Raw genomic sequence first — 20,830 nt, 5'->3', positions numbered from 1 at the left:
CAACAGAGGCATGCCCAGCTCACTGGAAATTCACTTGGGCCCATGCAGCAAGCAAAGACCAGGCTGAGAAGGTCCAAGTCTGGAGAGGCATCATGGCACATGTCCCCAAGAGCAGGATCAGTGTCAGGGTTATAGAGAGGGCATGGGAAGAGATGCAGGAACAAGGATTCTCAAAATCACCCACCGACCAAGGCTGGGGATCTGTCCTAAAGTCTCCCCCTTGTCAGACTTATTGGTGGTGTGGTCAAACCAGAAGCTGCCGAGAGGTCTGTCCTCACACCGCACCCCACCACCAAGGATTTAGGACCAACGTAGTAACTGTGCTCAAACCTCACCTTGTTTAAAAAGCATAAAAACAAACAAGAAAACCTATAGACACTGCAGAAAGAGAAAGAAGGGCAAACCCCTCCTCTGCCTTAGGCTGTCATGCATGAAATGACTGTACCAGCTTTGACCTGCAGCCTTTTGTTCCCTGGTGGAGATTTTGGAGGACAGTACTGCACCTGATCTCCTGTCTCAACTGGAGTGACCTCCTGAGCTGCAGGATAGCAGAGCAGGAGCCATGAAAGCCCTCCAGGTGCTGTTTTGGCACCTTCTTTGGGTGGAGGTGGGACTGGAGAAGATCGCCGTTTTGCACTGGGGTATTCAACGATGCACTCACTGTCAGAATTTCTGAGTGACAGAAATAATACAACGCAGCCCCCAAACGCAGTTTTGCTCTGATTTAATGTGCATTTTGAAAAATAGACAGCAAAATAACCTTTCAGAAAGCAAGGAAAAACATTGTGAAAGGCAAGAGGATTATTCCAGTGCATGTCACTTCACCCTGCCACCAGTGCATCCTGAGGAGCATCCAACTGTCTCCCTGACCTGGCAGCACCAAAAGGCACATTTTCCCAGACCTGCCAGACTCAAAGGAGGACTGTCTCGTTTCATACAGCCTTGGATGGGTTGTACAAGTCCAATGGGATGATGGTTTGCTGGCCCAGTAGCTCCCAACCCTGTCAGCCACGTATTTCACTTGTGCCAGTGCTGATCGGTAAGATACGATGCCACACCAGGTCATGTTTGAGGAACGCTGCTAGAGGTCACGTTCCAGCCCATTAATCCCATTTTTCTATGTGCGTGGTTGCTGCTTCCCCTTTATCCTGTTCTTTACTTACACCGTTGATTCTTCTGGTACCAATATCTCCATCATCATCAGCTGTACTAATAACTTCCCAGGTGAGCTCATACTGAGGGCTTGTGTGAAACTGATTATTTTGCATAGAAAAGGAAGTTGGAAACATTGGAAGCATTTGCATAACATCTTATGTTAGTATAGTATCATTTCAAAGGTACGTCATGTGAGAAACTTTTAAAAAACAAGAATGAAAACATTGAGAAAATCAAGGTGTCTTTCAAGACCTTAATTCTTCAATTGTCTAAGATAACCACAGCAAATCTCTCTTTTTCTAGGTTAGGTTTTCTTTGACGTACATCAGCTGTTCAACTTTAGTGCAATTATTTTCTATTAGCATAAAATGATTTTATGATGCAGCATTTGGCTAAGTTACCAATACAGACATCATCAAAGCACACATAACACTGCCTGCCAAGGCAGGGTCTGCACTCTCTGACCAGGTAAGCTTGTTCTCGGGCATGTGATTTCCATCCTGCTCTTCAGAGGTTGTTCTACAGGTTGATTCTTTCCCCTTGCACAAGCCGTGCTCGGAAGTTCCACATATCCTTCAAAACAAAAATAACACAAAGGAAAAGCCTTAAGGGCCAGCAAAACGGTAACCAAGATTCCAATTTACAGAGGTGGAAACAGACACAGCATTCTCAGCTTAGCTACCTACCCAGAAAAACATACCAAAACATTTGCTGAATATAATTTCAAATACTAAACATCCAGAACAAAAATACAGCCCCAACTAAGGAGGCAGTGCAACCTGCATCCTCAGGAGAGTTTATTCACGGGTGTTACAGGGGTGGCAAGGTGCCCATGGTTCAATTCTGGAAGGAGGCAGAAGAGGAAACATGAGCAGCACAGTGAACATTACCCTTGCAGAAGTCGCCCTTGCCTGCTTGCTGGTTAACAGTGCCTCCCTTGTGCGCCTCTGGGTGATCAACAAAGCTCACCAACTGACTATGCCTTGCATACTGCTGCCCATGAGTAAGCGATACTCCTTGGGCAGCAGAAACCAGCAGACATAACAGATACAAATGCAAGCCCTTAGCCATAAATCAGATGCTGGGCAGGCATCTCTGCCGGTTATAAATCAGAGAAGACCACTGCTGTTTGCTTCACGGAGGTAAGTCTTGGGCAGGCTCCTACCTCAGTTTCCTCGTGTGAGGATTATTTGGTTCTTATCTTTAGTCTTGTGAAGGTGAAATGTAAGAGCTGGGCACTTCGGGAGAAAGCTCCAGTTCTAGTGAAAAAACGCTTAAAGCTACATGAAAACACAGGTTCATCAGAGGCTTGTATGGCCACATCCTCATTTCCATTCAGGAGGAGAGAGCCTGATTATGTATCACTTGGTATCTCACTGTGTACCTAAATAACTCCAGGAAAAGTCAAGCAAGCTGTAACTTTGCTGACAACATGGAAGATCAGGCTTGCAAAACACAGCTGGAACCCCCACCACAGCCAGCACACTGTGGGGAAAAAACAAACCAAAACAAAAACCTCAAAAGTGAAAAAGAACGTCCTCTCCCACAGAATGCCCTAGATAGTGTAATATCTGTAAAATACGCACATTTTAAAAGAAAATTGCTGCCTATTACATCTAGACTTTACTGCCTTGATACTGGCTGTGCACATGTTTGGGAACTGCTGCAGATTAAGAAATTCAGAACACTGCCACCCCAGTAACAAGGTTTATATTTCTTTCAGTGGCTGAATCCCTGAAGAATTTAGATTTGCTTTCTATTTTACACAGTGGTTTCAGTTATTCAGCAAGAGCCCACTACTCGCCCCCCCCCCTTTTTTTTTTTTTTGAGGCAGATGTATATCGCTGCTGACATACCTGCTGTAGCCTCAAGTCTAGGATTATATTTAACCAAAAAAAGTCAGTCTACTACTGCAGTCAGATGTGACTGCTTGTTTTAAAAGGAAAATTCACCTGCCATTAGGAGGAGAAACTGTAAGAACTGTAGACACAGAAACTGTGGACAAGCACTGAATTTATTGTACCTTCTTATACTTGTGAAATCAGGGCAAGAGGTGACCCCATCGTCCTATTCACATTGTGCAGGCCATATATAACCGCAAAGAGCTCTGGTTCAGACACACTCCGCACAACAAACCATGAACCAGGAGATGCAGTGAAGGGCAAAGGTTGCATAGACTTCACTCTATTCCTGCCTTGCCACATTAGCCCTCCCCACTGCTACCCAGCGGGGCGAAGCCTGGCCCCCCTTGAATGGCATAAGAGGTGCACGTGAGCAGCCTCAGAGCTGAGCCTTCACGGCAGCAGCGTCTGCGTCTCCTCACTTCTGCTACAACATCAGCTGCAGTCACATAATGAAGTGCTGATCCCGTCTCTACCAACTCAGCCAGCACTGGAAGGGATAAGGCATCCTCACAAAACCTGTTTGGACAAGCAGAGCTGGAGGAACTTCTAGAGCTCAAGGGATGTGAAGGGGCTGCCCAGAGAGAAGGGCCACCTCTCCAGCATAGCAAGAAGCAGCCTTAGGAGCAAAAAGGCCCCAAAAAGGCCTGCTGGTCATCCTCTGTACATCAGGTCTTTTATTCTGCCAGGCACCTCTGCTTGGCACAGCTTGATCTGCCAACCTGGGTATAGCAAAAAGCACAAATCTGTCACATGAGAGAGACTTAGGAAAGGGAACTGACCTGGATTGTAACACACAGCATACAGCCAGGTCTTACCCTGAGTTCCATGGAAGCCATGTTGTATTTCTTGTGAACCATTTCTGCCATTTCTTTCTCCAGGTGCTCTTGAGTTGTGTTCTTGACGTCAATGTAGTAGCACTCTGAGCTGGCAAAGTGACAGCTTATGCTCTGCGTGAGGAAATTGGGCAGCACTTACTACCACATTGATTATGAATGAGCTGTGTTAAAAAATCTCGTGCATCCCAGACTGTGGACACCCCACCTGCTCCTTACAGATCATGGCAGCAAATTCCTTCCTCCTTTCCAAGCTCTCCAGCTCTCCTGAGAGCGTCTGTCCCCTTGGAGAAATACTCTCGCTGGCTGATGTGCTTTTCTTCCTTCCCTTCTCTCCCAAACACTTCCCCAGCATGAACTGTACTACTTGATCTCAGAATACCAGCAAATAGAATGCGAATAGAAAGTCAGGGTTGGAGCAGACCTGTGTGTTCAGTAAGGATTCTTACCTTCTGCACCCAGACAGTCACATCAACCCACTTAATCTGGAATCAGCTCTTGCTTAAGCAGAGTCTAGAGGAAATAAATACAAACGCCCCACTAGAAGAAAGCTGTTCTCTCATTACACTACACGAGCAATGCCAGCTGCAGGCGAGATCATGCCAGATCTCAAAGGGTGCTGGACCATAGCTGGCCAGCTCCAGGATGCTCACTGATTTATCCCAAAGGCAGACAAATGCTGGGATTTGGCACAGTGTGAGGAAGCGGGATACAGGACTATCCAGAAAGGAATTCCACACCAGTAACCTGCTACTAGGGCTGACAGAATGGGCCCTATAGTAGTCAGTGGAGGTAAAGCAAAATACAGCAGCCTGAGTTGGCATGCATGAGGGGAAATATCTGCATTGCAACTAGCAGCTACACTAGAGGCTACAGTTCCCTTACATGGCTGGATGAATCCACTTCTGAAAAAGGAACAGGCCTCCAAAAAGGAGGGCACTTTTGCCTGTTTCAGTTAAATAATAGCAACGCAAAACAAACAGACGATGTGTAAACAAATCTTTAATAGAAAAATGGATCACGTTATCATATAAATAACTTAATTTTTGGATGATGAAGACTCCTGCTATCCAGAGACGAGATACCAAGAATGCAGACGGAAGAAAGTTAGTGAAGCTCTTGATATTTGGGACAGCTGAAAGGCAACTATTGGAAAAGCAAGTACAGCCAGCCAGGCTTCACACAGAGATTCGCTATCTAGTTTCTGCTTTTGCTCTGTTTTTCTCCAACAGATTCACAGCATGCTCTTCTCCCAAAAGACAGAGATGTTTAAAAATAAAAAGATTAAAAAGGAGAGTTTAAAAGTGTACTAGGAAGCTAAAAACTCATTTAAAAGTTCATCTGCATATTCATGAGCTTGGGTAGGGGGAAGATAGTTTGATCAGTTTAAAAAAAATCAAAAATATCAAGAGCTGTATCAAGAGATGGTTTCCTACCTTTCGGAAACCTGATGTCTTGTTTATCCCAGAGCCATGAATGAGCAGGGGATGGAAGAACACTGTGTCTCCCTTCTCCATGACAAGGTGAACCCTGGGACTCTGCTTATCTTCATCAAGCAGTCCATGGAAAAGTTTGTTGGTTTTACCCTAGAAAGAAAGGCTGAGTTGAAACCACTTGGTTAAAATTAGAGCAAGTGCCAATTCTCAGTGCAAGGGACAGCAGGGACAACTACTAATGTGCTTTCCTCCGGGCAGTGTATTTGGTATGCCCAACTAAAAGCCTGCCCACTTGCCTACAAGTCTTCCTACTTCAAGCCTGAGGTACAGCAAAATAATACTTTTTCAATTTTCTGAGGCTGTACTCAGACAATTACTAATATTTCCCAGCTGGAGAGAACAGGGGAGAGCACTCGTAAATCCCACAAGTGTGGCCTGATGCCACCAGTGGTCTCAAGTCCAGCCTTCTGCTCCTAGTATAACCCTCACCAGCACCAGGCCAGGTCAGGAGACATCTGTTCTTAAGAGGACAATACTGCTTGATATCTAATTGCATCCAGCTGTTTACTATCCAATCTCTCCTCTTTGGGACAGCCCACATGCTCACCACGCAGGAACAAATCCATAGGAGAGAAAGAGTCCTCAGATTTGGCAAAGGCAGTGGAAAATGGTTGCATGTGTTTACACTGTTACGCCATGACATGCTGGACAATTTCTAGGTGAAAGTGGGAACAGAGGCAAATCTATCCGGGTTACATGCAGTGAGGCCAACAAAGCAAGTCTCTCCTGAAGCAACAAGTCAGTGCTTGCATAAACAGAAGAACCATGAAAACTTATGCTCTGACCTGCGCATCACCCCTCCACAGTGAACTCTCCCCAGCCAAAATGTGGTCCCAACACACACGCCCTTCCCAAGCTCCCTGTGACACTCTACCTCCCACTTGGGATAGCCATGAGGCTTCAGGGGCTCCTTGTGCGTCCCTGGCTGCACGACCAGGCACCCATTGTCCTGGTCGGCCCTCTCCATGGCGGTCCAGGAGCACACGATGCGGGCTGCAGGCCGGAAGGGGAAATAGTGCAAGTCCTGATGCATGGGGTGAAGAAAAGTCTGTTTATCTGCAACACAGGTTCAAAACCTTCAACCTCATCGAATGTAACACAGCCTTTTCCTTCCCGTTAAACCACTGCACTCATCCTAACGTGTCCAAAGAAGCTGCTGCTCACCACTGGAGAGACTTTGTGTACCCAGCGTCTGCTCCAGCCCACCACTGCCTTGGAAGCCAGATGGGTTAGCTTACACCCATCCCAAGATGGACCAGGAGCACAGTGGTGGCTCTTCGGTCAGCAGTGGCACAGGGACACAATGAATGCCAGGAGGCTGCCTGGCTTTGCAGTCCCTCAGAAGACTCTTTTTGCTGGCCTTCACCACCAACCCCCCCCCCCGCCCAGTTTTCACCATTCACTTTGGCTGCTCTCCAGTTCTGTGAACTTTAACCAGCACAGTCTTGCACAAACCTTTCCCAGTACAAAGACTTTCAAACAGCCGCCTGTACTCACTTGATCTATCACTGTGTTGCAAGCAGAATCAACCCTGTCTGTGCTGCACCAAACACATGTTTATTTAGCCTTCTTTTTAAAAAAATATATATCTCAATTTATGGGCCGCAGCCTCCTTAGACTGGCTACCTAGCAATCTATTAGCCTTCACCCTAGAGGCTCGTTTTCCTTGAAGCCTAAACAAAAATTACTGTTCCTGAAGTTTTGTTTGTTACTTCTTTTCCCACTATGAAAATGGAAACATATCATCCACACCAAAACAGCTTTTTATATATTATTTATATATTTATTTTGCCATTGAGTTTGCTCCTCAAATAGATATAGTTAGGATGTTTCCACTTGCCTCATTTGCCATACTATTTAGACTTTGGGCAGCCTGGAAAACTCTCCTGAGAGCTGCACCTCTCCTAAAGTACTCCTCAAAGATACTGAATGGAGACCTTGCAAATACGGAGCAGCTTCCCATTTCTTGTCCTAAATTATGGGTTTGTATTTACTTTAAAAATGTATGGTGTCCTGTTGAATTTCCAAACCAAAATGGCACAGCTTTCTGTGGAGTATCTAAGATGACAAGTGGAGACGACTTGAACAAACTCAGTATTTTAATAACCCAGTGCACTATGTATCTGCTCAGAAGCTGCACACCCAAGAGTAAGAAACATAGCTCAGGTCTCAGCTTTGCTAAACCAAAACAGCTTATGCAGAGTCAAAGCTACTTTGAAAAACTGTAATATGGTTAGTCTGGTTCTCTTCCTCTCTCCCTGCCCATCACCCTTGTATCAATTACGATCTCAAATTCCAACAGCAGGAGACAAAGCCAGGCTTCAAAACCCTTCTTTTGGCACTTATTCAAGTATCTTCATATCAAAGCACTGAGCGCACAACAACTGTCAGTGAGGTCGGGAGCGTATAAACTCCAGGCAAAGGATGATCTCTGTATTTATTGCCTTTTACTGGGGTCCATGGAAGCGGTTGTTTTCAATGCATTCGGCAAGCTGGGCTGAAAAAGCCTGTCATGTTTTAAACCGTGGGCCTCTACGCAGGTGCAGCTGGCTGAGTGGGGAGCTCACTTGCCCACTTTGAACATGTGAGTGGTGCAGCCAAGACAACCACCATCTTTAGCAAACACCCACTGAACGTTGAAAGACAAATGTTAACTCAATAAGCTAAAGTAAAAAGAAAACAAACTATTTCCAAAGTGGCTTTGTACATTTTCAAAGTTATTTAGTTGCAATTTGTCTCATTTTTTTCAAACAGCTTTTCTAAACCACTAAGTTGAATTCTGGCCAGACAGATTGCATACATGCAACAGTTTTCTTCTTATCCAAGTTTTCCTTACCAGAATCTGGAAGTTTATTTATCAGCATGGTGTGCATTGCCATGATGTTTGGCCCTGTGAAGCACTCAACATATCTGAGGATCTATGTGGAAGAAAACAGAAAAAAACCAACTATTAGGAACAGGAAAGACAAGATGAAAGATTGCTGAGGAAGCACTGGGACCTGGATGTTTGGCTGAGGACTAGGGCACAGGCAGAGGAGGCCAGGACAGGAGGCAGGAGCTGGCGTGACACACAAACGGGCATGCAGGGGGCCAAGGTGGAAGATGGTGCAGCAGGCTGCTGGGTGGGCTTGGAAAGATGGGGAGGGCCATACCTCCATGAAGCTGTGGCTGTCTGCCACAACATGAACATTGGCTACAAAGCTGGATCCGCCCAGAGGACAGATGCTTTGCCTGGATAAAAGACATTCAGAAAATGCTGCTGATCTATCCTACTAGCCTGGCACAGTTTGGGCTAGTCACATTCCTGACTGGTTCTGCACCACAGGACCAGAGAGGCGCTCCTTTAAGTCTTCTTCCCTGACCACCACCCATCCCATGTTCGTGCAGAACACTCTTAAAAGATGGCTTGATATTCCTTCCTCACATAGGTACTTATGGGAGTGACATACAGGGGTTCTAAAGCATAAAGGATATAGCTTTAGTGGAACCAAAAAAAAGCTTTACAGAGGCAACAAAACATAGATACATTCATATAGGCTGTTCCACCACCATCTCCCTTTTGAGTGTTGGGTTTTTTTTTGGTTTGGGTTTGTTGTTTTTTTTTTTTTTACCTCTGGCAGAGTACAGTATCTGAACAACTCTTCATCTTCCTGGAAGTCCTGCACTTTATTAACTACTTTTTCAGACTGACCATACTGGGATCTCAGGGACTCATCTTTCATAATCATAGCTCCTGGTAGATGCACTTCTTTTTTACAGATCCTCACAAACTCCTTCCTGCAAAGCAGAGGGAACATCTGTGTTGGGAGAATTCAGCTTCATCCAGCTTCCCAGAGCTCCCTTGGAATACTGCTGCACATAGGATCTCCCATCACCTTAGGCAAGCACCCTGTACCTGAAGCGCTCAATGTCTTCATCAGAAACAAGCTTCTTAATGAGCAGATAGCCGTTGTCTTCGTAGAACTGCCTTTGCTCTGTGGTGAGGACATCGTTGTCCAGGGTGTAGCTGGGACACAGAGGAGAAACACGTTAGTAGGGCCAGGCAGAGCAACAGGAGCAGTGTTGGCAAGACTGGCAGGAAGATGGTGACACGCGGGAGATCAGCAGCAGCTGGGGAGAATCAGTGAGAAACCTGCCCCACCTCCGTGCCCACCCCAGCTCTGCAGGTGTGCAGTGTTTCTCATGCCCCAGCAGAGCTGGCACAGCGTGTCCATGGCTTTGCAGCATCTCTGCCCACAGCCACCCACTACTTCTGCGACAGAATTCCAGGAGTCCCCCTCATGCCTTCCCAAAGTGGAGAAGTGAGCAGGAAAGCTGGGATCTGTCCTCAGCAGCCTTACTCTCAACACAGATGCTGAAGCACATGAGAATAGCCTCTGCAGTCAGATAATCCACTCAGACATTTTCCAGATATGTTGTTAAGCTTTTTTATGAAACTACAGTTAAACAAAGGAAAAGATACCCTTGAAAAGTGAAAGGCGACACAATGTTGAGTGATCAACACGTGTTAGGGTGGAAAAATGCATTTAGTCCTGCGGGTTATTTTTTTTATGTCTACAAAGGAAGATGCAGCTTACCAAAACCTCCCTGGCTGAGGAATAGCGCTAACTTGGGCTGAAGTAGGAAAGCTTGCCTGGGATGGAAATTAAGAAGTATACACTCAAGCACAATAGATTATAAGAACATCTGTACACACACATCCTGAATCCTACAATGCAGTTCATCTTAAAGATAAATGCCGTGCTGGACATTCAACTCGTGTTCTTGTTTATTTTGCTTCTAAAAATATCTTTTCCAGCTTCGGAGTAGCACATCTGGCAGACAAGTATAAAACAACAGCACAGTACAGCCTTGCCAACGCATGTAGCAAAGCCAGTACAAAACGCCTGAGACCCCAGAGCAGCCCACACGCCTCCATCCACCTCCCAGGACATCAAGACACCCAGTGAGACGCTCAGTCGTGTCTGCTTGCTCGGTTTCCCTCCCTGCACTCGAGAGGGCACCAGACCTACCCAAAACCTGCACGGCCTCCGGGGAGTGCTGCTCCACCCCTCCCCTCCTACACCCCAAATTCAGAGCCAGCAGTCATAGGGGGTGAATCTGCGACTTCACGCTCCCATGAGGTGCAAACCCTCGCCCTCGCTCCAGGTACCACTGAGATTTGGTCCCTCCCAAACCTGACAGGGACCGAATCTCCTCTCAGGGAGGAGAGCACGGGGCTCGTCCCCCACCTCAAAATGCACTTCAGCAGGGTTAAATAAATGCAGTTGTGTCCTCCTGTGCAGAGAGAGGCATTCTTGTGAGGGAGCAATTAAATCCCACTTGCTAATGAAGCCTCACAAGAGCTTTGTGCATGGTAGGGAAGTGTCACCTGGGTCAAGGCCAAAAAAAGAACATTTTCATGCAGAGCTCTGGGTCTGCACATGCCTGTTTGGAGACCCCTGTGTTTCGGGGTTTTAAAAGACTCCTCTACTGCCCATCACTACCTCCTAAATGTGCCATAAAAGCATGCACCCTTCTGGAGTAAGGAACAGGTTTAACCACAATTGTGTCTATGGACCCTACACCGGGAAGCTTAAACATTAGCTGGTCAAGAGTCATATATGGTAGGAGAAGAAACATCAAACACGCAAAAATGATGAGCCAGAAGGAGGAAAAGGTGCTGAGAATCTGATGGAAGAGAGACGGAATGAATGGGGAGACCAGGTAGAAACCATCCCAGCAGAGCCCAGAGCAAGGTATTCCCCAACTGAGGGCACTGCTGCGCCACACGCCACATTTCAGGTCCGATTTCAGGACTCAAAATGGGACTCCTGGCCACTCAGGCTCCTAAATGTCCACAGGCACTTGGACTAATGGAGACACAGGCAGTGGCTGAAGCCCAGCTGCGATGCCCTCCCCAACACTCCTCCACCTCCCACAAGCAGGGAACAGCAGGCAAGTCCTCCAGGCCCTGGGCTCCATTTGAGCACCTTCCTCCTGGTTTTTGCAGTGCCTCTTCCTCTCACTGGTTTTGCTCTTGCCACCTTGCAATGCTCAAAGGACAAGCGCGGGTTGCTTGGACAACCAAAAACAAGAGGCACGCAGGCTGGGAAGGAGATGCCACCTCCAGCAGCTCCTTTTGGTGAGGACATTTAGTATTTAAACTTTTCCCTCCCGCTCAGACGCCCCTTTTGGGATTAAGGTATTCACAGACATGCCAGCCAGCTGCGCAGGCAATATAACACTTGGGTGGACTCAGAAGCAAGTAAACACTTCTGGACAGACCAAACCACAGGCAAAGCACGTTCAAGATCCCCAGAAGCTTTCCTAAAGCATCTCCTTGCGGAGTCTCAAGGGATGGTGCAAATTCCTGCGTATCTAAGACAAGCACAGTAAACGTGTGTCATTCTCTTGGAAGCCATCTCACGAACAGCTGGTGAGGTGGTCCTGGCCTGACAGCCCCCTCTCTGCCAGCAGCAGAGCAGGGTTTGACCTGAAGAACCCGAACACCCAAATCACTCAAGAGGTGCAGTTGATTTCTGAACCTCCCCTACCTGTTTGCATTTTGAGGAAACCTTCACTTCTGCAGTCAGTGTGCTGGGTTTTGCCCCGTGGCCCAGAGGCAGCACGCGAGCTGACTTCACAGCTGTAGGAATGAAGGTTTTCCACAAGCACCAGTGAAAGCGGCTTTTTCTCACCTGCCTTCCTGTAAGGAGGTAAGTGCTGGTGTTACCAGCTCAGCACTCCCCTCTGGCTCCTACATCAAGCTCCTAAGAAAAATCTGCTGCATTTCACCTTCTGATGCTGCCTCTCCTTCCTGGGACCACACAAGGCAGCTCTGTGAAGGCGGAGTTTTTCCGCTGTTACGCAGAGATAACTCATCTTCCAGTACACCAACACCACCAACACACACCAGCCCCTGACATACCAATCCCTAACAGCAACCGCAGGAGGAAACAAGATGGTCTTAAACTCTCTATTACACAGGTTTGATTTTAAACAAGGAAGGTCAGGATGCTGTCTTTTCCAGGCTGGGAAGGTGGGAGCCTGGGGTGGGCCGGCAGAAGGCAGCTAACCCCTGCTGCAGGGCTCACTGAGCGCAGGGGTGGGCGCACACAGCTGCACTCCGCCAGGGCAGGGCAGAGACCCTGTGCTTTTCACATTTTGTTTCTCCAGGGGTGACCAGTGTTGCTGTCAAGATACTTCTTCTTTTGTAAAAGAAGAGGCATTTTTCTGGGAGGAAAAGTGACTGTCCTACCAAAGCCAGAGATTAAAACAAAACCAGTGCACTGATGTAACGTGGATCAAATAAATGTATTCTGATTAGATTCCATCATTTACTTTATCCACACGCTCCACACTTGCTCCAGCCCAGCTTAGACATATTTTTGTCCTTTGCATCAGGACCATTGCAGCTGGATTTAAAAACAAAACAGCTTGTGCACCACCTCTCCTTCCTTACTCTGTCTTTACAACTGGGGTAATTCTCCTAGCGTTTATTTCCTATTTTGTGTTTCTACTTGCACCTTTGTCTTACGGCAGTCTGAGTCAACTGCTATCCATCTGTCTTCAAATTTTTAATATATTTGAAGACCCCTACATCCCGTTTGATCAAGTTTTCTTTGCCAGTTTATTATAATTCAGAGGTAACTTGTCAGCATTCAGCTCTCACTGAGAATCAGCAGTTTTAAATTTTTTTTTGAAAAAGCAAGATTTATGGCAGCAGCTTTAAAAATACTATCTGCAAGCAGGCTTCATTTAACTTTTGGAAACACAGAACAGACCAACGTGAGAACGGCTTTCCGGCCTGGTTTCGTTTCTCTGATCTATCCTAAAGCTGGCAGCCTCCAGCGTTTCCACCTCGCAAACCAAACCTTGATGTGTTGCCTGCTGCTGGTCTAACCAGTCCAGTCTGAGCCTGGCATTTACCTCCCCGAACCCCTCCAGTCCCCGAGAGGCCGCTTCGCTGCCGGCAGCCCCCCTGCCCAGTGCGGCGGAGAGGTGCCGGGGGGGCGGCGCGGCAGCTGCGTGTCCCGGCAGCTGAGGGGCGGCAGGGCTGGAGCGCAGGGACGCGGCCCCGGGCGGCGCTGGCCCCAAAACCCCAGCCGGGGCAGCCGGGGGAAGCACTGCCCTGGGCCCCCCCGGCTCGCTGGGGGGCTGCACGGCGCACGGCCCCGCTGCACGTCACCACCCCGTACCCAGGGCACAGCGCAGGGACGCCGCCCGGTGCCCTTCCCGGCAGGGTGCCCTCGTAGGGCAAACCGCCGGCGGCGCCCACACCCACGCGGGAGCGGGGAGCGAGGGGCAGATCTCGCTGCGGCGGGGGAAGCCGAGCCCCGAGCCCGGGGGTCCCCCCGCCCCCCTCGCCCCGCCCCCACATCGCAAAGGATACAGGAGCCGGGGCTGCGGCCAGCCGCGGGGAGAGGTGCCGGAGGATGATGTCCAGCCGAGCCGCCGGCCCAGGCCGCTTCCCCAGCTGCTCCATCGCGCCCGGGCGGCCGGAACGCTCCGTCCCCGGCCCGGCGGTACGAACGGCCGGTGAGCAGCAGCGCCCCGCCGGCCTCCGCAGCCTCTGCCTTGGCCGCACATGCGCCAGCAGCCGTGCATGCTCAGAGCAGCCGTGCATGCTCAGAGCAGCCGTGCATGCTCAGAGCAGCCGTGCATGCTCAGAACGGCGGGCAGCCACGGGCCGGCGGGGCCCGCCGATGGGCGGGGAGGGCTCCCCGAGGGGAGGGCCCGCCGGGGCCTGGGGCGTACGTGGGAGAGCTCAGCGCGTGCTTTTGCAGCCCCCCGCCCCCCGCTTCCCATATTTCCTCCCCCCCTCCCCCCTCTGCCAGCAGGGACTGAGCCGCAAGGGTTTCCACAGCGCGGTACAGAGAGCAGCGCTGGGCGCTCCCGAGCGCAGGCCACAGCCGAGGCCAGCGGGGTATTTTCTTCATCTCCCGTCTCGAAGAAGACCGTCAGAGCTCGCCTCAGCCTTCCGTGAAGCGGTCTGGAGAGATTTGTATTGCCCTGCTGTCACCCCGGAGCTGTCACACGTGGAGCGTGTTCCCCGAGTGCCTCGTTGGCACTGACGGAGATGCGGGATGTCTGCAGCCTGCACCAGAACCGCGCCAGGGCAGGGAGTTGTGCCGGTGGCCTCTCTGTCCAGCCTTTGGGACAGCTCTGCTGCTTTGGAGGAGGAAAGGAGGGAAGGAGCAAGAGGAGTCAGTGCAGCACCAGGGGAGGTGGGAAGGGAGGAAGAGAAAGTCCAGAGGGGAAAACCTGGAGCAGGGAAAGAGGGAAGAAGCGTAAAAGACAGGCAGCTGCAAATAAAGGTTGCAAAAAAATAAGCTGTGGAGGCTTGGTGTTTCTCTGAAGCTGGAATATGCTTAAAAGTGGCGTGTTCAGTGTACACTGTCCTTAGCACACTGTTACCTGCCTTAATTAACATTGTGAGTGCATCAGCTGAAACGTTCAAGGAGAAGAATGTTAAGGGATTGAAAACAGCCCCATAACTAAGACCTGCAGCACAGTTCAGAAGATGATTTTCATCATCTTTGCATAACCCTGTTGCTACCGTGCCGCAGAGCCTCACCACTCCTGCAGAGCGGACTTCAGCCCCCGTGTCGCAGTCCAGACTAGCTTGTGCCAGCGGTGTGACAGCCAGTTCATCCCCCAAGCCCTACGTGGTGCAGCAGGTGCTGCTGGAATGGGCTGTCCTTCATCTTTCCCCTTTCCATGTGCCAAGGGGGTCCATTCATGCCATTCAGGCTGTCCCCACGTGCCGAAGGACAAGCCAGCGGGGAAGGAGGCCAGCCCAGCTGCACAGAGAGCTTTGGGGGGAACTCAAGGGGAAAAGGAGAGTTTGTGGCCTTTGGGAGAAGGGGCAGGCAGCTCGGGGGGGCTGCGAGGGTGTCATGAGGTTGTGCAGGGAGATCAGAAAGGCAAAAGCAGTCCTGCTAGGCCCTGCTCCCAAAGATGCACCACCAAGAGCAAGTCCCCTGTTGCTCCAGGTGGTCTCAGGACGATACGGTGTGCATCAAGACTCTGCATCACAGCTACTTTAGGAAGCTGAACTCCATTTTGCAACAGGTTTTGCTGGAATCCCAGGTGACATGTTGATGGATCAGAAACTCAGCCATCAGTATACTAAGCTTCATGTTAGTGCTACAGATAAACAGAAGCCAAGGCATGGATAGGAAGTGCTTCTGAACTTAACCTGAAACCTAAAAGCTGATTTCCTTTAAAACTCAGTGGCAAAACTCCCAATGATTTAAGTAAAGATGTACAGGAGCAGGTTTATTGTGGCAGCTGCCTGGACTGGGGAGCATTCCCGTTTACGGCTCTCATGGTCAGTGGTTCCACGTGCGCTCAGTGGAGTCACTCCCTTCAGGGCTACAACAAAACATAGGCTCTTCACAAAAGTGGGACAAACAAGGTTAGGAACCCAGAAAAAAAACACCCTCTCAAAAGGATTTTGTGTAGTCAGAGGCAAGTGTACAGGCACTATGACAGCACCCAGCCCTAATTTGCCAACAAAATTAGACCTTTGACTCCTGAGCTACAGGAAAACTCTTAGTCATAGGTAAACAGAAAGTTAATAGAAGTTCCTCAAATCAAGTTCAAATGAGAGGGGAGGGAAAGGGAAAAAAGGCAACTAGAGTAACAGTTTTATTACTGAAGTCATAACTGCACAGAAAGGTCTATTTATAATTCGGATATATGCTGCAATTGACTTCACAATGCAAACTGAAACAGGATTCTCAATAGATCTTAATCTGTTTCAAAATTCAGGTAAGAATCCCATCAAAAAGATAAAGCATAGCAATACTATACATGCCAGTTCTGACAGACCCATTTGCAGTGTTGGTGTTTCTTCCGCTGGTATGTGTTTGACAGCATCTAATGAAAAGGTGTCTTTCAAACTTAAAAAATCCCCCAAAAAGTAGTTAGTCATTTTGCTGTCATGATTAGGAGTTTGGGAACTAAGATGCTTTTATACATACACAATATACACTGACCTACATATATATATATATATATATAAATACATATGCATTTTTAAACAAGAAGAGCCTCAAAAAACCAGTAACTCTGGTTATATCACATATATATATCACATCCATCGTATGGATGGTTACCTCATCCACCTTGGCACGGAGGAGCAGGAGGCTGAGGTGACTGCCCTTTATTTGTACCCTGATGATAATACAGTCCATGATCAAACTTTAATACATAAAAAGATTGATCTTGGGTGTTGCTGGCACCACTCTGGGCTGCAGCGCGGAGAACTGTGCAGTGGTATCAATGGCATGATGGCTGGCTGTGGTGTAGCCACGCATTCTAAAAACAGAAGTGTGTGGACACACGTGAAAACCTTGTCCTTTGCATCTTAATCTGAATTTTATAAAAAACCCCAAACATCAAAAAAAACAACCCCCAAAAATCTCAACCCCAAACCAGTCCAGGGTAAATAATTTTCAAGTCTGTTGATAAGCTTCACTAAAGTACAGACTGAATCTCATGAACCTAGGAAAAGAAATGAGGGAGAGTTTTTTTCGTTAAAAAACCTGATGGTGGCATTCATCTCTTTATAAAAATTAATGACATTTAAGAGGGGCTGTGTCTTTGCAAAGTATTTTTACAGCTATGTCTGTCAGTTTCCCAAATTTTATAAAACATTTTTATACAGCTATTTTGCATTTGGCTTTTAGTTTTAATGCTTTCTGTTCATTAAATCACAAAACTAATAAAAACTAAATGATCAAGATTGCTCCAGCAGTACAGGAACAGTCCTAATGCACAGTGTTATAATTTAATAAGCATCTCAATTGACTATTAAAATCCACATTATGATCAGAACCGTAATTCCAAAGATGAGGTTTTCTGAAAGCTTAATTTACTGTGGTGGGAAGTGGCAGCTGCTCCAACTCAGCAAAATTAGCTTTTTTAACTTAGATGCCAGGGAAAACAGATGTAGATGAGACAATAACAAGAACAACAACAAAATCCACTACCAACGCACAGGTTCATTTCTCATTACCAGAAGATTCAAGAAGGGCTTCTACAGATCGGTTAGCAGCGGAAGAGAGGCAAAAGAAAACGTGGACCCAAGGGAGAACAAAACAGGAGGATGTGGTGACAAAGGGCATGGAGAAGGTCAAGGGTCTCAATGACTTCTCCGCCTTGGGCTTTGCTGGCGTGGTCTGTTCTCAGTTTCCCTGTGCTGAGCAGTGGGGCCTGGGGCCACAGAGCATCACCCACCTGCAGAAGACTGAGCCGGAGACCCCTGAAGCAGACTGAGCATTTTCAAGTCCATGGGACCATGTGGGATTTACCTGTAGGAGCCAACGTGATTGCAAAGCTGCTCTCGCTCCTGCTGTCAGGAGGGGTTCCTGATGGCTCAAAAAAGGCAGATGTTGTGCCTGTCTTCACAAAGGGCAAGAAAAGGCATCTGGGGACCTCAGCCTCCAGGGAGATTGTGCAGTAAGCCCTCCTGGTTTGCTGTGTCCACGTACGCCAAGGACAAGGCAACTGGGAACAGCCAGCACAGACTGACCAAAGGGAAATTGGGGCCGGCCAACCTCCACGCGCTCTGCGATGGAGCGGCTCTGCAGACGAGGGCAGGGCAGTGTGCAGCCTGCACCTTGGCCTTGGGAGGCTTTTGCCTACTTGGGACAGGTGGACTTGGTGTGGGTGGGAAATGGGCTGAGCGGTGGGGCGCAGAGGGCCACCACCAGCAGTATGAAGCGCTGTCTGCTACCATGGCGCTCCTCAGCAGGCAGATGCAGAACCAGTGCTGGTTTGTCTCTGTTACTGACCTGGACAGGAATGACTCCTCAGGAGGCTGGCTGGGGACACCAGCTGGGGAAGCAGTCCCGCGTGCTGGGGGGCAGAGCGGCTGCTTGGAGGGACCTTGGCAGGCAGGGTGGCAGGGACCCCTAGGAGCTCAGCAAAGGCAGAGTGCCGTTCCTGGCGTGGAGCAGCCCCGTGCTGCAGGACGAGCTGGGTCCCGCCTGCCTGCAAGGCTGCTCTGCGGGAAAGGACTCGACAGACAAGTTGAACGTGAGCGAGCAGTGCATGCTTGCGATGGAAAGGGCTGACTGCGCTGGCAGGAGCACGGCCGGCCAGCCGAGGGGAGTGGTTCTTCCCCTCTCTGAGGCCGTTTGAGATTACATCTGGACGCTGTGTCTAGTTTTGGGCTTCCCAGCACAGGCACTGACGTCCTGGGGCGAGGTCAGTGGAGGACCACTGAAATGGGGGAGCTGAAGCACATGATGCACAAGGAAAGGCTGAGAAAATAGCTCAGCTTGGGGAAGGCTCCAGGGAGATCCTATAGCTGTCCGCAAGCACCTCATGGGGGAGACAGAGAAGACCACCAACTCTTCTTGAAAGTTTACGGCAAAATCGAGAGACAATAGGCACCAACCGCAGCAAGAAAAAATCCTGTTGGATGTAAAGAGAAAATTCTGTGGAATGGAAATGGCCAAACACTGAAACAGGGCGTGCAGAGAGATTGTGGGATGTCTGCCCTTGGAGATGTTCAAAACCTGCACACAGGCCTGAGCAACCTGACATGACCTCAGGATCGTCCCTCCTTTGGGCCAGCAGACTGCAAGACATCTCTTCCAAATGCAGTTATTCTGCGAGTTCAACTATGGTGGTAGGAGCATTCCCCAGCTGACCTGCTACAATACGGAACGTGCATCTGAACACGAATCTATGTTTACCTTGGAACTAGCAGGACCGTTTTTCTTTTGTTACTACTTTTCCCCTCTCTGAAAGCTGGAGATGTGGGGCAACGGCTTTTTCATGCCTTCAAAAAATATAACAGAAGATATGTCAACATTGCCAGCGAAAGCACAGAACAGGTTGGAATATCAGCATTAGCTTAAGTAGGTCTTGGGCAACCGAAGGAAAGACGCAGCGTCGTGCTCTGGAGAGGGGGCAGGCAGCGAGCACATACCTGGGGGTCGGAGCCTGGAGCAGCAAAGCCTGCCTAAACTGCTGCTGCTGGAAGCAGAGCACGCCAGGTTAAAGCCAATTTAGACACACCTGGAGGAAATCCTCCACGTGGAGGACATGCGACGTGTTCAGAGACAAGTTGAACAGTGTTGCCTCCCACAAAAGCGAAGTCCTGCCTCTAGGTCCCGGCCTCTGCTGAATTTCAAGCTTTAGGCCACCCCTACCCACCTACTGAGGTGCTGCAGCCTGGCTTCTCTTTCCAGGGAGGAACAGGGCCTGCAGGAGCACAGCTGTCCCGAGCTGCCGAGCTGTGGGTGCCCACCCACTCCTAAAGGCACAGGTGCCTCCAGAAGCACTGGAGACAGCTGGATCCATCACAGCCACCTCTGAGCACCAAGAGCTTAAAACCCCACATGCTCTTCCCTCATGGTTGGCTCCTGCAATGCCAGCTGACCTCAGCTGTTAGCAAGCCGACAGGCAAAGCCTCTTTCACAGAGATGCTGCTCCTATTGAGGTCCAGCAGCTCCCCAAAGGGACCTCCTGCTCCTGCATGACTCACCCAGCCTGGGAAAAATGCCTACCCAAAGGCTGAGCAACGAGGAGGTTCTATTACCTTTCCCCTCCCCAAGTGCCAGCCGCGGAGGCTGCCAACCATATCTTGTGGTCAGAGCGCCAGAAGGTGACTTGCCAACTCTTTGCCAGATGTTCAGTGAAAAAAAACCCCACCAACCAACCAAAGCCCCCCAGTAAAACAGTTAAGTGTCGGCCATCACGCCCATCCATTCCCCTCAGTCGCTCAGGTTCGCTGCCCTTTCACTGCAGCGTTCATACCAATTTTCATATCTAAGTAGAAAAGAGTCAGTCCTGAATTTGTAGCAAAACACGAAATCAAAATACCTAAAAACCAAAGGACAAAACTATTCTGATTTTATATACTGCCACAGAAAATCTTAAGAGCGTTATTTTTCCGTGATGCAGGAGGAAGAGCAAAAGGCTGAGGAGACCAATGTATTGGATACTAGCATTCCAAGGATATATGCTACTTATCAGATGTATTGATTAGGCTAGGGAATATTCCAGTTACTGAATTCTTTCTTTTTACTCTCCACCCCGCTCACAACATTCTATGCTTGATCTACAATCCATTTAGCAAAACAAATCATAAAACTTCTTACACAAATCTCTGCACTCCTTAACTGATGGGGTGAGGACTTCCCAACTCCATAGCCACCCACTCAGCAGCACAGTCAGCCGGCCAAGCCAGGAAGCACTTTGGGATGTAAATTCCAGCCATCGGGAAACATCAGGAGAGGCTTCAACCCTCAGTTCACTGACCCCACAGAGGGGTTTGGTGGTGGCTGGCTTCAGCAGCTGCAAAGGCAGGTTTTCCTCCGAAGTCCAGATGGCTCTTGCCGTGAAAGGTCAGCACAAGGGCTGTGCACGTCCACCCACTGCGCTGGCTCAGCAGCCTTCCTCCGCACACTCTTCCCCGTGAAGATGAACCTTCTACCGT

At 49.0% G+C, this 20,830-nt stretch overlaps 1 protein-coding gene across 1 annotated transcript; it reads right to left on the bottom strand.

Moving 5' to 3' along the window:
• Positions 1 to 709: 709 nt before the first annotated feature.
• PHYH (phytanoyl-CoA 2-hydroxylase) lies at positions 710 to 13,996 on the bottom strand. The gene is made up of 9 exons (XM_055807691.1): positions 13,763 to 13,996; positions 9,966 to 10,021; positions 9,284 to 9,394; positions 9,000 to 9,165; positions 8,225 to 8,306; positions 6,263 to 6,444; positions 5,329 to 5,478; positions 3,875 to 4,006; positions 710 to 1,728 (listed from the first exon to the last, which is right to left on the bottom strand). The coding sequence occupies exons 1-9, from the start codon at positions 13,994 to 13,996 to the stop codon at positions 1,675 to 1,677; spliced, it is 1,167 nt and encodes a 388-aa protein (XP_055663666.1). The 3' UTR covers positions 710 to 1,674.
• Positions 13,997 to 20,830: the final 6,834 nt, after the last annotated feature.

Source organism: Falco peregrinus, chromosome 6, assembly GCF_023634155.1.
Source record: "Falco peregrinus isolate bFalPer1 chromosome 6, bFalPer1.pri, whole genome shotgun sequence".
Lineage (NCBI taxonomy): Eukaryota > Metazoa > Chordata > Aves > Falconiformes > Falconidae > Falco > Falco peregrinus.
The sequence above is the reverse complement of the archived record's forward strand: the minus strand, read 5'-3'. Positions and strand labels throughout refer to the sequence as shown.